Below are 16,231 nucleotides of genomic sequence, written 5' to 3'. Positions count from 1 at the left end.
TTAATTGAAAAAATCTCGAGGCACACCACCAACCAAAAATGTAAACAAAAATACTCTGTAGTCGCCTATTACATATATAGTCATTCTTATCAAAGTGTCTTGAATAGGAATCAAATAAACACAAAAATGTATTTTTATTACATTTTACATTTCTTATTTCAAATTGCACGCAACATGTCCACTTCAAAAATACACCTGAACACCTGAACAGTGCCACAACACTGTGGTGTTAAATTTAAAGAAGTTGTTTAAAACTTCAGTGTTTTACAAACTATTTCACTCTTCTTATAGCCGGGATACAGAAAATAATTCTTATTCTGAAAGAAGCAATGATATTTGGGAAAGGTTTCACTGTTACAATATGAAGAGTTGCATGTACAAAATGTCAATATCTGTATATTTTACCCATCTAGTGTGAAAACTGTGCATGTTTGGATGAAAACAGCTGACTTCCTGGCAGAAATTGAATGTGGTTGTTCTAAATGAAAATTAACGTGTTCTTCGATTTACAATTGTCACTACTAATGATTCACTTCCTGCTAGAGAGCCCCCTGGTGGTTGAAGAAAAATACACAGAAAAGCCGCACCGGGCTACAATCCGCATGGTTCAAAGTTTAGGAAAAAAGTAGCAGCTTATAGTCCGGAAAATACGGTATGTAGGTGAAATTGAATAATTCTCACGGCACACCTAACGATCACTCACGGCACACTAGTGTGCCGCGGAACAGTGGTTGAAAAACAATGCTTTAAACGATCCATCCATCCATTCTTCCATCTTCTTCTGCTTATCCGGGGTTGGATTGTGGGGGTAGCAGCCTAAGAAGGAGTGCACTAATCTTTAGAAAACTTAGATCGGCCGATTCTGATTCTGGCCAACATAGATTCCTCCCCCCCACCCTTTTTTTTTATTTTTATTTTTTACTGAAAAGTCCCCAAATATAGCGACAAAGCTGCTAAGTTGGCAACAGTTGTGTCACTACTGTTAAGCTCACGCCACTGTGATCTGGTGGGTCTGTCATTGTGACACAATGAGAAATTGGTTCTTCACCAGATCTACTATTAGCATAAGCCTGACAAATGGCTAATGGAAATTGCAAGGCTGTTGTCCATGGAGGATACTGTCTGCAGAAATGTGTGGCGCTCTTTCTGTGAGGTTTCATAACAGCAAAACAGAATAAGCAGAAGTGGGAGGAGGATGTCTGCGCTGTTGAAAGATGTGTCCGAATATGTAGGGTCCACTACCACGTGCACAGGCACATCAACTGTTCAGCTTAGCTTTAGTATCCGCAAAATGACAATCATCAAAGAATCAAATAGATTGGGACTGATTTATCGGTGCACCCCACCTTTAAATACCTAATATGGCTGCTCAGGCTGAGATTAGTGGAGAAGAGTTGAATCTGAAGACATCAGTCATGAGACAATGACTAGGGCAAAGTGTTGGCTCATTTGTAGAGTTTATTAGTGATTTCTAAGGAAATATGAGACTGACTGATGAGTATTGGTCCATTTAGCTCTTGCTGCAACCTTTTTGTGCTCCTAAAAGATAAAGAAATGGAGACTAGTTGGACATCTCTGGAGCACTCACCTGTCTTTGTCGTCTTTACCGACTGAGTCCCGCTTATCCGAGTCCCGATCCCTTTCATGCGAGCTGACTGAGGCGCTCCTCTCTGAATCTCCAGGCTTCAGCCAGGGTGGAGGCGTGGGGAAGGATGGGGGCGTGCGGTGGAGGCGGTTCCACGGCTCCTGGTGACTGCTGTTGCTGCTGCTGTTTAAGTGCTGCGGTGCGTTGGGGCCCTCCTTGTGGCCGAACACGGAGTTGGCCGCTGTTAGGGATTCAACACGTGGAAAAAACACAACAGGACGCAAGTTAAATGCGTATCTCGACAATTCCCTCCTCTGTGTCGATATCTGATGCATCGCGTTGTAGCGAACTGCTCATCATGAAGCTGAAACTCACTGAGTGCTGGATTTCCAAGCCCCCCGAAGGCCGATGAACTGAGAGACCCCAGTCCTCCAAACGATGACGGCCTATTGAAAGGCTCTGTGGCGAGGCACAGAGATAACATGTTACTTCACATTTAATTAACATGGGAATGTTTCATTTCCTGGAACAAACCAAAGGGGAGAGTCCTCTTGCCTAAGTGTGATGCTGGGGTGAGGAAGTTTCCTGGATGAGGGGGTGGGTGGCCGAAGGGAGCAGCTGAAGGGTGGGTAGGACCTGAGGAAGGGGAGACGACCAAAGACCGCGATGTTACCAAGTTGGAGCTGATTGTTGTTAAAGTTGAAGCAATGGAAACGCTACTTTCTACTGTTAAACTTGACATATGCGACCGACCTGCAGCAGAGAAGAGTGTAGCAGGCCGCGCCAAGTCATTTGGGTGATGGATGGCACCAAACAGGCTGGGGCCCGGATGTCGACTGAGGAACTCGGGCTTGAGGCCGAAGTCTAGCTTGTGAGGGTCGACCTGCATCTGCTGCTGGAAGACGCCAGATCGACACAGAAACGCATGTCAGATTGGACTTTTCTTTTCTGTTTTCTTTCTGGCTGAACACATGACCACTCTTATCTTCAGAAATGGTAGACTTCATGTAAGTTGGTTGTTTTCTTGCCATGAACCCGGTTCGTAACCCCACTCTGCATATCTTCAACAGGGCTGATGATAAATGAGGCTCTCACAAGCCTCATTTATCCCCAAAACCACTTGTGGTGCGATTGTGGGATAATCGGAATACCGAACCATGTCCAAGTTTTAACCGTCAGACCAAATTATGTTGTTCAAGACGGGAAACAAATACAGTTTCCAGTTTTATATTGTCATGTAAAGAGAGGATGCAGTGCAGAAGAGAAGATCCTACTCAGGTGTAGCAACTGTCCACCATGGGGGTGGCACCATCATGCTGGGGGGTGCAATAAAAACTCTTCAACTTCACCTCAAATCAACAGCTGGTTCAAACTTCACAATTAGGTGTTCCAACACAGCAATAATCCCAAACGCATTAAAACTGGAAACATTTAAGCAAGACTATAAAAGTCAAGTCCGTGGCAAGAAACCCAACCAGCATAATTGAGCTTTATTATTTCTGATTAGCAAAGTAGTCAAATACCCAGCATTATGCCAAAACCTCGCTAATGGATACAAAAGGTGCTTGAAGTTCAGCTTCTAAAGGGACAATTATTATTAATAATACTATTATTATTAACCTTTATTTCACCAGGAGAATCCCATTATATTGAAAATCTATTTTACAAGAGAAGCCTGGCAGCAGCACACAGAGTTTACAGAACATCCGGAGCAAAACAGAAAAAGGTGCATTAATAAATGAGTAAAACGATTGCTGAGTTAAAACATTTACAGACAGATGATTCCTTCTCAAAATCAGTGAGAACATCGTTAAAAACCACCTAGTGACAACGTCGCCTTTAGATTCATATGTTGCTGCAACTGGTTCCAAGAAGATGGAGCAGAAAACTGAAAAGATTTCATTCAAAGTTCAGTTTGGACTCAAGGCACCGAAAGTAAAAGTAGGTTCTGACGACATATAAAAGTCAAGCATGTTGTTTAAAAACTGAACCCTTTTTGTGGTGTATGAAGTTTTGTCGTATTGCCAGTCCACCCAACATTTAAAAGGTCCAGTTGCAGACAAAACTCAATGTGGCAAAGAGCTGATATGTTTCACCATTTAGGATGACTTTCATACCATGAATTTGACTTCAGCTCAACAACTATCAAAGCTGTGGCTTGAAACTGTTCAGAGAGTTAGATGATCTCTCACCTTCACTTTCTGTTGGTGGTGATACGTCTGCCAGGCAATATGGACATGCATGGCACACCACTTCCCAGGTTTCTGTAACCACGAGACAAACACAGTCACTAACCCATCAAATAAACAACCACAACATGCAAAACATCCAACAGGAAACTTAATCTTAAAGCAATCCTTTCTGGGGATTTTATTTCATACGAATAACGGGATATTTCTAACCTCACTGTAAGGAATTAAAATTAGTAGCTTTGATACAGAGTTGAACAATTTAGGAACAAATCGACATGTAAGTCTTTCTTTTCAGTTTCAATTTACATCGATGCAGCTTTCCTTTGTTATAGGACAGATATTCCAAATTGAGAATTTAATCACGACTCAGATTTGCTTGAATAAGGACTCTTTTTATGTTCGACTCGTTGCACACAACATTCCAAAGGAAGAGCAACACTCGTTTAGTCCATGCACATTTTGTAGACTGAATGCCGTGAAACAAAATTACAATGATTGGTTATAAAACAAAGGTGGTGGGGCAATTACAACAGATTATGGCTTTTTTTCATGGCCTCGTGTTGAGCATATTATTGGGGGGGAAAAAAATTCTAAATCCTGATTCTGCATTTACCTCCAAACACATCTGATATTAATACCACCCACCACTCAGTCTGAACCTAATCAGAAAACTCTTAAAGTATAACGGCTGTTGGTGTGTTTGCAACAATGCAAGGCCTGAGATGACTCACCCTCAGAATGGGCCGAAATGGATCCGTTAGCTACAGGACAGACAGAGAAGAAGATGCAAAGTGACTCCATAGTGACATTATTCAGTGTTAAAACATGACTCTGACCACAGCACACTTTCTCACCCTGGGGTCCTTTTGTAAGAAGGTGTGAGGCACTGCCCCGGGTCTGGTGGACACGTCCAATGGGTTAGAGGTCTACAACGCAAAAGATGTGGATTGATTGGTTAGATTGTCTGTAATTTGTGGTAGGCTGTGACAGATTTATAGGAAACACACACACAAAAAAAAACCCTGACAGTATGAAATTTTCAGAGATGCATTGAGAAATGGTGACCAGAATCGGATTATTTACGTCCAAAACGTCTGACCTTTTCTTAATCTATGAATGCACCATGCCTAAGTGCTAACTGCACTGACGACATTTTTTGAGTTATGCGAAACAGACTTAGCAGAAATATGTTTAAAAATGAAATCAGAAAAAGCTCAGAGATGCAAGAAGTTTTTTTCAAAATGTAGGATGGATACCAAGATATTTCTGTGGCTCATTCAAACTACAAGAGGTTGAGAGAGCAAGAAAGACTTCCAACAGGTAATAGGAAGGCTGAATGGACTATAGCTAATTTGCCACATTTTATTATTTTGAGCTTCAGATCTCTCTGTATGTCATGAAATAAACATGATGTCACCTCTGTCCCCAGTGTAGAAAAGTATTTTTGAATGCCATTCTTACGTCTTCTTATGTTAGAGTTCTTAAGAGGAATTGCAATTGTTTGGCCAAAGAAGATGAGATATCGACCATAAAGTTCTGATCGGTGCATCTCTATACATTTGAGTGACTAGAAAAATATCAGGAAGCAAACAAATAGAAACATTTTAGACATTTTCATAAATTTGATGTGCAATTGGTCTTCCTGTAAGTATCTCATGTTGGTGTCTTACCTTGGGCTGGAAGGCACCCTGCAGGGAGCTGAAGGGCCCAGTTGGAGGAATGACAGGTGGGAGACCAGACATGGCTGGAGGGTATGAGTGGAAGAGCTGGAAACAAAAAAAAAAAAAAATTAAAGAAAAAGAAGTTTCATAGACGTGTCCACCAGGGTGAGGAGATGGAACAAACGGTGAATATTCAGATAGATTCAGCATGCTGACATTAACTCAGGAGTCCTACGGTTTTAAACGGTTCAACATGACTGCTGACATGTTTCACCAACTGATGTAAAATCATTGGATTTAATAAACACCCCCTTGATGTGGAAATTAGAATGTTGCAATACAAGCAAATGGCATGCAAACCAAACAAGTGCCAAAGGCTTACATATGTTATCTTTTAGCAGTGGATGTTTAATCGACCACTTACTACACCCCACTCTGGTCAAACGCATCACTTTTCACTTTGCACATCAGTTTATGTTCTTTAACCATAAGAGATGCAGCAGAGCTACGCAAACAATAGCTTCTGGATTGGAGCGATTTTCGTAGCAAGCGGTTGCAACAAGGGAAGTTTCAAAGTATTTGTTGGCTTTAAAAACAGTGCGTTGAAAAAGATGAAGGTGGAGGAATGCCTGAAATAATCCACAACTTGGAGAGATAGAAAATCTCATGCTCTGGTTTCTGCAGTTGCTTCAAAAGACGCAACTACAGGCGATGTTGAAGGATGAAATGTTGCAGCAAAGGAAAGCAGTCAGTGGCTGTGTTTCCACTGCGCAATATGACATTTCGGAAATGAACTTGCTTAATAGAAACACAACAATTTTGAAAAAACTTGTTTTTCGATGAAAAGCTTTGGAACTAGGATGAGGTGGTTTTTAAGGCCGTATCAAAATTGGAAGCACTTTTGTCGCATTAAGTGATTTTATACTTGAAATGTCAAATTGCACAATTAAATAGTCAATGGAAATGCAGCTACACACACTCTGTTGTGTAGCTGTTGTCACTCTGTGTGTTGTCACACACAGAGTGACAACAGGAGCAGTGGCACGACAGGAAAGCAACAATTAGCTACACACTGAGATAGCAGGCAGTAGGGAAACTCACACTGTGTCTGTAGAAGGGATCGACTTTTGTTGGGTATTTGTCAAACTAGGAGAAACGAAAGAGAGCTGAGTACAGAAGCGTAAAGAAGAGAGGTCAAACGGTTCACGTGTGTGTTACCAGGACTCCAGACATCACAAACTACATTCGAGAACTAAGGACATGCAAACAAAACAAGATCGAAGACGGGAAATAAGATCCGAGTTAAACCGCCCCCAACGCCAGCCTGTTTTTATTCTCCCTGCTTGTGATCATGTGAAGACCTTGTAAACCAGTGTGGGCTGGCGCTCATTTGGTTGCAGGCTCAGGGCGGACATTTCCACCGTCGAGACTAAACACTGTGGCCATAAAGAGGCTTTTTATGGCCTCATTAGCTGTCAGAGGCTTCGCCATGATGCCTTTGAGGTATCTTTAGAGCCAAGCCCATGCTCTGTGGGCCGCGCAGTTATGAATGCGTGAGTATTTATGTCAGGCACCCATTGCCTGTGGTCGTCCCTAACAGACAGCAGCGGCTCTAATGCAGCACATTTGCCAGTAATGAAAACCTCCAAACGGGACCAAATGATGTCATTAAATTCAGAATGAATTAAGAGTATTATGTTCTGAAAGCTGGCTCTGAACTTAACATGCTTTGGGCGACTTATTTCCAATTTAGAAAATAACAGCATTCGAAGCCTGGAGTTTTAGAGTTTGCCAGAGAAAACAGTAAAAAAAAAAAAAAGAAAGAAAAAGATTTTCTGGGAGAATAAAGGAGCTGCTGTAGCGAACACATGGTCATCATAGAAGAAACCAACTCGGAACCCTCAGTTCCCCACAGCTCACCACAGCGTGCTGCTGGCACACCATGTCCAGATGGTGTAAAATCTTTGCTCTCACAACCATAAACCGCCCTCCCCCTCCCTTTATAGTCATTAAAACACAGGCACAAAAAGCCCTGGAACCCAACAACGGTGTGTTCTACTTATCCTCACATTTCTGGTTGGGGTACGCACCATGGGTGGTGCTGGGGTGGGCATGATGGCGTGGGGGAAGGGCGTGAACGTGTGCTGGTGCGTGTGCTGGTGGGTGTGTTGGTGCTGATGCTGATGTTGGTGCTGGTGGAACTCCGTCCGCAGGTAGGGCGGTGGGCCCAGCGAGGCGCCGCGGTCTGCGCTCTGAGAGGCCAGGAATCGGGTGTTGAGCTCCTGACGGAGAAGGTCTTGTTCTGGAAACGAGGGAGTCAAGAGGAAGAGCCTTTTGGTTAATCGGGTGACTTTAAGGAAGAGGTTTCTGGAGGAAAACGGACGGCTTGATATTTGAATATTAATCAATCAAAACTTTTTATCCAGACATATAATAAACACAAACTGACCAAAGAACAAGAGTAATGAAACATTATTACTTAAAAGATGCAAAGTTCAGAATTTCGAGCCAGATTTATAGAATATTTGCAAAATTCTGCTTTGATTTCTGTTGTTAAATAAAATCTTATTTGCTATAAAAATACCTATTTAATTAATAGATCATGATTGTCACAATTTAAATATTATACTTCAGTCGAAAATTGTGTATTGGACTCACTGAACTGTAAGGTATTCAGCTGTCAATGCGCCCTCTGGTGGACACATCAAGACAAGACCTCTACTTTTATAAAGCACACATTTTTTAATGAGACTTATTATTATTATTATTATCAGACTGTACAAAACTGTATCCCATTTGTTCAAGAGAAGCAAATTTATCACTCCGCCTCTATTACTGTTTTTTAATCTATATTTGTTGCCACTCTCTTTAACTCGTACTCTATTTTTACGATCGTAATGAAATGCAAACGGAAAGAAAGAAATGAAAATATCCCCCTGGGAGAATCACTTTCAGCAGATGGGCAAACGAGTTAATGGTACGGATCGTGCTTTCCAGACAGACTGTGGAGTGACATTAACTATTTATGCTAGGAGCAGAGGTGACGTCACACCGTGTGTGTGAGAGAGATTCGACTTAAATGTAAAACAAGGAATGATAATGGAGTAGAAGTTGAAACTATCTCCAACAAATTTATTTAGCAATGACTGAGTTTAGAGCAGCCAGCATCACTAAAGCTGCTTCCAGATCCAGGATGTTCTTTTACATTTAGTCTCCCAGCTAACTGCTAAATGTCTCTGGCTCTGGATTGAACGAACCACAAACATGTCGTGAAAATACAATTTTAGTTGTGGAAGCCTCTTATGTTGCTGCTTTTTTTTTTTTTTTAGCTAATGTGAGCCTGGTCCCTAAGTAACAACAACCACACTGAAGGTTGTTGTTTTAATTGCAGCCTGTCGGTGCTTTGGATCAGTGATTACACTAACTTATGTGATTTTATGTTGTTTATCTCTCACTTTGATCCAACTTTGTTTCTGTTACACTTCAAATGTGAGCTGAAGAAACTGATAAGATTTAACTTTCATTTTAGGAGTCTTCAGTTGCTCCTAGGACAACGTTCGTTGATATCGCAACCTGCTGGTTCAACACATATATTGCAGCAATATTGGAAGGAGTCCAATCCTGATATTATACGTTGTTTTCACTTAGGGATGTGTTAGATTAGTAACACTTGTCTTCATTATCTCTGCACTTTCCCTGTGGCTTGAATGATATTAGATATAAAAACATCATTGCATTACACAGGAAGCCATAAAACCATGAAAAAAATTCAACTACAGAAAGAAGCAGGAAATGAACAGGATTATCAGCATGTCATGCTGCATTTAAGCAAAGCTCAAGTTGATGCAGTTTGTCTGACAGCAGGAGCAGTCAGACGCTGTGATTGGACACGCCGCGGCCCCTCTGAGGCGGCAGCATCTGCTGTTCTAATAATCGTTACGCAGCCTGTGGAGACAGAATGGGTGTCCAAGCTTTTCTCCTGAATTCAACAAACTCTGGCATGAGAGAGACTTTCTCCTCCAGGACAACCCATTCACTTCTGTTCCTCTGTGAATTGTTGTGACATATTTTCATTTTTAATTTTATTTGGTTGAATTTTCTCCTCATAAACACATCATGAGTATCTTTTTAGCAAAATCCAAATCCCTTTATTCTGTGTGGAACAAATTGGCTTCTTCCTCGTGAACATTTTTGCTGGTGAAAGTGGAAATAAACACTCTTCAATGTGCCGAGACGTTTGACCTGACAGTTGCAAAGTCCCCTGGCTGTCAGTTTGCACAGTGGTGGTTCTTGGTTTTATGGCACCGTGGGCGAGCCCCTACCTATTATGCCTCCTCCAGCACTTTCTTTATGTTTTTAAAAACGTAATAAATACCTCTCTTATTTCAAAATGTGTCTAAAGTCATTTCTGAGCAGTGTACAACAACCCAGTTTGTCTGAATCAGTCTAAATAATTTAGATATTCCACTAGAGATGATCAAATGCAATCCAAAAAAGCACACAGGTAACCTGTAAATACCTGTGAGAGCAGATAGCATAGAATTAGCATAGCATAGATCTGAAAACATCCTAAATGTCCTGGAACATTTTGTTTTGAGTTTTAATTTTTTTTAAAATGGGAAAGTCCCCTGACACACCACTTGGGGGCGACATTGGTTCCAAAGTAGCTTGTGGCCTACCTGAATAGGCACTCCCAGCAGCGGGATGTCCAGGTACCGGCAGGGTGCTTGATGTCAGTGGTGGTGGTGGAGGCAATGCTGCTGGAGTCGCAAACATATTGGGGTGATGAGGATGTGGCGAGGGCTGCAGCGCAGAGGGGAAGCTGTGGGGTGCGCTCTGGTTGGCCGCCAGAGACAGAGGGAAGGTGGCAGCTGCCGGAGCAGGCGGCTGGTTGGGAAGGTGCAAGGCGGGAGCAGAGGATCCGTGCAGCTTGGTGCCGGGGGTGCTGCTCCTGCTGCTGCTGCTGGTGGTGGAAATGGAAAAAGCAGGAAGAAGGAAGCCAAAGTTAAGCCGGGCGCGATTAGTCAAATTTAACACTTGTTACTGCACATCCCCGCGTCTCCATCTGTTTCCACATTCAATTCCCAGTACGCTGTTTTCACACCTCCGCTGCCTTCCATTTACAATCTCCTCCCTGCCTCACTCTGGTGTTTTCACAGAATCCAGGGCTAACCGGATCTGTGAAAACACCAAATTCGCAACACCCTCGGATGCAAATAAACCGCCGCTGGCAGACAACAGACTGAGCATCTGTCTTTGAACAGTTCCTGCGAAAGCACTTCCTCCAGAGCCAGGTAGGGAACACGTGCATCAGAAATGGGATGAGAGGGATCGAGAGCGTGCGCAAGCATGTTAGCAAACAGTCTTTTGTGGCGTGTGTGGGTTCTCCCCAGGGGCAGTCGCAGAGCCTGCGTCTCCCCAGCTCCCAGCTTTAAGCCTAAAAGCTCATTTGCAGCGCTCGCTCCTCTCGGTGGGCCCCGGCCGTGATTATTCACAGCGGGTGCCAGGCCGTGTTGCCGTGCTGGCAAGCTTTTGGAGCTGGCGCAGCGAGGAGCGGGCAAAGCCAAGTCCCAGGAGCCCATGAGGCAAAGCTGATGATGGGACAGAGTTGGTTCTGAAGAAGTCTTAGATTACCAACAGCCGTAAAGGACCCAGTGGACTAGCATGGACAATAAATCAGGCTTGATTATGCTTTGTCTGAACAGAGAAATTGGAATGCTACAATAGGCTTTATGTAATGCGGGGAAAATAATCCTTATAGTGAAAGATTTAGATATCTAGACCATATGGCTATTTCAATTCTGTTCTCATTCAGAAACATATACCACAAATAACACTGCAATTCTAATAAATCACAGCTGAGGAATGTCAAACTTAGCCAAAGGAAAGGGTTGAATCAGGGGTGTCCAAAGTAGGGGTGCACTAATTGCAGTTTTCTGGCTGATCTTCCAATTCTGATTTTGGCCGATCACGATTCTGGGTATTAGCCAAAGATACCACGAGCCAAAGACAAATAAGAAATCCTACAACCGCTAAAATCTGACGCCACTCCATATTTTGTGAAGAAGGAAGATGCATTCATGACTTGTTCAGAGGTAAGCAGCTTCTTCAAAGGGTTTGGTTCGTTTGACATAACGCAGTGTGAAAGCGAACCGCACCAAAACTTTTGGTCCCAAATCTAACCAAGTCTGTCGGACTATCAGGTTGGAAAAGACCCTGAATTGTTCATTTCTACTTTGCTTTTTCAAAAATAATGCATGTTTAAACCACAAAAATTAAAGATTTACTTTTTTTTTTTAATCATTTTTTTAATTGGGGAAAAAAAGTGCATTCAACTCAGAGATTTTAGAGAAAGTCCAAAAAGTTTGGACACCACCAGCTTAAAACAGCCGGGCCTGACAGGCTTTCGACTCAGTGTTTGTGGAAATGTTGAGTTCTTGATGTTTTGATGCATTACCTGTGGCCGTTAAGGTTGAGGCCGTTGTAAGCAGAAAGGGGCCGGGGGTGGCAACGTGATGGGGGCCGATGAGGCCCCGCCTGATTAGGGTGCTGTTGGTGGAGGTGGTGGGTCGGAAGGGAGGGGGACGGAGGGTGCCGATGAAGGCTCGGTGTTGGTTGAGGCCTAGTATGGGTAGGGTGTTCTGGCTGTGGCTGGGATCGGGGAAGAGGGGGTGGTGAGGTCTCTGGGCCCTGGGCAAGAGGCAGGGCTGCAGGGGTCCGAGGGGCGGGGAGAGCCTCGGAGCGTGGAAGAGGCAGGGCCGGAGTCGGAGCCTGGGCAGAGCTGTTTGTTAGGGTCTGGAGAGGGGCCGGGGTCTGGGCGACGGAGGCCTCGGGCTGCGGCGGGCCGAGAGCTGGACTTAAGGTGCTGGATTCAGGAGGCTGAGGGTCCCTGCAGCTCTCCTGGCTCCGTTCCTGACTCCGCTCTAGGCCTGACACCTTGAGGAGGCCCGGGCCGTGAGGCTCCTGGCTGCCATTGGTGGACAGAGCATTGATGCCAAAATCTGGACCTATGAAAAACACACAAAAGAGATGGAGCATAACCCCCCCCCAAAAAAACACCTTTAGTAACAAGGATTTGGACCAAAACTGATATAAACAGGGAACAAGAACTAGAGTAAATACGTAATGGAGATGAAATAGAGATATCTGACATGAAATTGTGTTCCCTTAAACAGTCCTGATAAGCATTGGAAGCAAGTATATTTTTAGTTTAAACTTTACTCACTGTTACTTCCCTTACAATCTGTACAATTCATTTTTATAAAAAAAATAACAAAGGTAACAGGTGATCATTTTTAAACAATAATTCCCTGCATCTAGTTCAGAAGCAGTCATCATCATCATCATCATCATCATCATCAGCAGCAGCAGCAGCAGCAGCAGCAGTATCATCATCATCATCACCAACTGTACTAAAGACGCAAACAGATCCAGATGATGAATGTTTAATTTGTATTTTTTATGCATTTCTTATTTTGTATTAAAAAAAATTGCAGAATGTGTCAATTTTTTTTGATTAATCGATTAATATTCTGAATAATTGGTTACTACAATAATCGTTAGTTGCAGCCCTGATATGTAATAAGAGTGAAGGTTATAGCTGAGGCACATTGAGCAATGGTTAAGTTAAGGTCAGGTTAAAAACACCGACTGTGAAGCAATAATCATACATAATCTACCAGATTACGTATGAAGATTCTAGTCAGTCTGGTGAGATTTTTGTTTGATGAAACTTCAGTAATTGCAGCAAACATGCTATTAAAAACAATGACATGCAAATTAATCCAGCGAAAGAGTAATAACGGCTGTGCTGTTGAAGCCACTCAGAACAATGGATAATAAGCTCCATCCAGGGTATTCCTCTGCAGGGACCTCATCCAGCAGAACAAAGTGCTCAGACATCGGCAGTCAGCTCCAGAGGCAGAGAGGCTCATGGGGGATGACAGCGCATACATAAACTGTAATTAACGCTCCTGGGGCCTCATGGGGTTCTGGCAGGGGGCTCCTCCTCCTCCCCCACCACTTCCTGAAGCCAACTAAATCCTTTTCCTGCCAAAAAGGTGTATACGGGCCCCAGGTCCCCTGGGTGGAGGCAGCAGCCAGCTGTCACTGGGGGCTTCCATCTCCCTGACAAACCTCTCCCACCAGCCCAACTCCACCGGGAGCGGGCTCCGTCATTAGCAAAGAAACGCACAGCAAGGACTCACAGCTCCATGTACAGGTGGTGATGTTATTAAAAAAGGGCAGTATTATGTACTTTCCTGACACATGGTGCCATTTTAGAGCACAATCAAGTAACTATGTCACCTTCAGTCGTTTTAAGATATGCTACATATATCAAATATGACTTTGATTTTGTAAATTAGCAGCTCAAAATTGGTCTGTTTAAAAACTCATGTTCTCTCTGAAACTCCACTTTTAGGAAGTCATCACAACATTGCTCCTCTATTAACCCTCTAGCAATGTTTTAGCTCGTATGATGAGCTCAGCAGATGCACTGTTCTACCAGGTGTTTGCTAATTGCTGCTGGCTAGTCTGAAGGAGCTGACTGTGGGAGTTGCACTGGAGGGCTGCTCTATTAGGCAGAAGCTGGAAGGCTTGGAAGCTCCAGCCCAGAAGAGGAGCTGCATCTCGAAGGCAGCACTAGGTCCAGCCAGCCGGTTGCCACAATTAAAGGATTCCTCAAACATTAAAGAATCAAGTCAATTATGAGGAAATAACATAACATGATGTAAAGCTCAAACACAGTTGGTTTGATTGTAATGGTCAGAGAAGGCCGTCGTTAATAGATTCCAATCAGGATGCACTGACTCTTGCACCAGGCTTGGTTAGTTGTACAAAGAACTGTTCAAAATGCACATCCTGCGCTTCAAAGTTACCCACAGTCTTTTTTTCTTTCTCGTTATATGCACCATCTCAGCACGAAACCATCCACTCGGCCCTCATGTGCATGAGCAACCAAGTAAGCCCAGCAGCAGTCTCCCTAATCCACGTCAATCTTCTCCACTTACAAATGTTATTATCGGTCAAGAGAGACTGCTGCCGGCAAACAACTTCACCGCGGCAGACAGGGGAGAGGAGGAATTCCCAACTCTCCCGCTGCACCCCGGCGTCCCTGAGGTCCACGGCTTGTTTTGAGAATGTGCTAACACGCTAAAAAGAAGGTGTCTATTCTGGTCATAATGAACACTCCAGGGCCGCGCAGAGCGGAGAAGAAGAAAGGAGTAGTATCCGCCAGCTTCCCTCCCACGGGGGTTCATTTGTCAGTCTTCTTCATCCCTGAAAACAAATAAGTGCAATTCCCACTTGGGATCCTCAGAACGCAGAGAGCCCTTGCTGTTTCTCAGTGTTTCAGTGGTAATGCGGTTTCTAACTAGTTCACGTCGCTTGGCAGAGCATAGACGGGGAAATGAGGCCTGTGTGTGCTTTGTGTGTGTGGTCAGAGAGACAAAAGCCTGACTTTACAAGTAAAGGAGATACAGAAGGACTTTAGGACGGTCAGCTGGGGTTGTGTGAGTGAACAGGAAACCAGGCTTCATTAGGGGTGGATGTCATGGGACACAGTGGGAGACTTGGGGGGGGTTTGAATCATTATCTGAGGGTAGGCCATGCCCAACAATTCACTATTAGCTGCATCTCCCTATGTACTCAAAGGTGCACAGCAGCTTAACCAATATGCCTGAAAGATAGAAAAATATGGTAGAAAAATAAAACCTTTTTAAACTTTGGCATCAAACAGGCACAGAGACCTCTTACCTCTTAAGATGTTTTTTAATGGCAGGTTAAAATTTAACTTGTCCAACTTTCAGCTTGATCATCCCAGATTGGTCTCCATTTGACTGGAAACTCAAAAGTCCACTCGTTTTCTGATCTTTAAGTAGTTGACAACACTCTTCAGTAGAAGGGATGACGTAGCCAACGTGTTGGCTACTATCATTGTGCCACTGCCATGTGTAGTGTCAACATCGGACATAATCACGGTTTGCATATCCTGGTTGGTTTGCTCCAAACCAGTAGATGGAAACACGCCTAATTCCTAATTTCCTTTTGCAAAATTTTAAAAGTTTGCTAACCATTCACATGACAGTTGGATGGTAATTCGGCTTTAGTTTTGTTCCCACTGGAATTAGCTGCTAGCTAATCCGAATTTCAATCAAAGCCCCGTTACCCAAAACACAAACTATCACTTGAAACACCCCCACCAACAAAAAAGTTGTCGAGGTTGGACCTAAATAAGGAGAGTTCTGTTCTTACGGTTTGTTGCATAAATGACACCAAAGGGAACACAGAAATGTAGCAAGCCATTTAAAGGCTATTTTCTAGCCATGACTACTGTCCATTCAGGGAGCAAAAGAGCACGTGTGAGAGTCAAACTTTCAGAAGATGACAGGAAAGCTGAACGGAGAACAGAAAAGTAGCTCTGTTGTATCTTTTTGAGCTTTCAACATCTGCCTCCTGTGGAACATTCAGGATTTGAAAAACCTGACAATCTTTTATAGATTCAGCACGTCAGCTAAAGATTCCCATTTTACTGCATATGCCAATAGGTTCTAGTAATTCATTTAGCTACTGCTGACGTTATATTGAGTTTTGTAGGTTAAAAGACCTGTCTGTATATTGACCAGTTTACATAGCTTCATTAGCAAGCTGCCACTTGAGAGAGACACGTTTTAAACCCTCATTGCACAAAGTGCCACAGAGCAACAAGAGGCAGTGCATGCCAGCACGAGTTCGGCACGCACTGTGGTAATAACGAGAAGAGCTAAATATTTTGCATACTGCATTTGTGTCAT

At 43.4% G+C, this 16,231-nt stretch overlaps 1 protein-coding gene across 1 annotated transcript in view; it reads right to left on the bottom strand.

Annotated features, from left to right (window-relative positions):
- Nucleotides 1-16,231, bottom strand: part of auts2a (activator of transcription and developmental regulator AUTS2 a) — a 334,197-nt gene that overhangs the window by 3,325 nt on the left and 314,641 nt on the right. The window contains exons 6-17 of the mRNA XM_088012298.1: nucleotides 11,896-12,445; nucleotides 10,118-10,401; nucleotides 7,508-7,740; nucleotides 6,540-6,584; nucleotides 5,448-5,543; nucleotides 4,632-4,703; nucleotides 4,509-4,538; nucleotides 3,778-3,849; nucleotides 2,339-2,480; nucleotides 2,120-2,221; nucleotides 1,961-2,044; nucleotides 1,589-1,826 (exon numbers count right to left, since the gene is read on the bottom strand). Of these exons, the coding sequence (XP_087868424.1) occupies nucleotides 1,589-1,826; nucleotides 1,961-2,044; nucleotides 2,120-2,221; nucleotides 2,339-2,480; nucleotides 3,778-3,849; nucleotides 4,509-4,538; nucleotides 4,632-4,703; nucleotides 5,448-5,543; nucleotides 6,540-6,584; nucleotides 7,508-7,740; nucleotides 10,118-10,401; nucleotides 11,896-12,445 (1,948 nt within the window). The remainder of the gene's footprint in view (nucleotides 1-1,588; nucleotides 1,827-1,960; nucleotides 2,045-2,119; nucleotides 2,222-2,338; nucleotides 2,481-3,777; nucleotides 3,850-4,508; nucleotides 4,539-4,631; nucleotides 4,704-5,447; nucleotides 5,544-6,539; nucleotides 6,585-7,507; nucleotides 7,741-10,117; nucleotides 10,402-11,895; nucleotides 12,446-16,231) is intronic.

Source organism: Poecilia mexicana, unplaced genomic scaffold, assembly GCF_051168715.1.
Source record: "Poecilia mexicana isolate PSO_F unplaced genomic scaffold, ASM5116871v1 scaffold_14, whole genome shotgun sequence".
Classification (NCBI taxonomy): Eukaryota; Metazoa; Chordata; class Actinopteri; order Cyprinodontiformes; family Poeciliidae; genus Poecilia; species Poecilia mexicana.
Note: the sequence above shows the minus strand (reverse complement) of the source record. Positions and strands in the feature narration are given on the sequence as shown.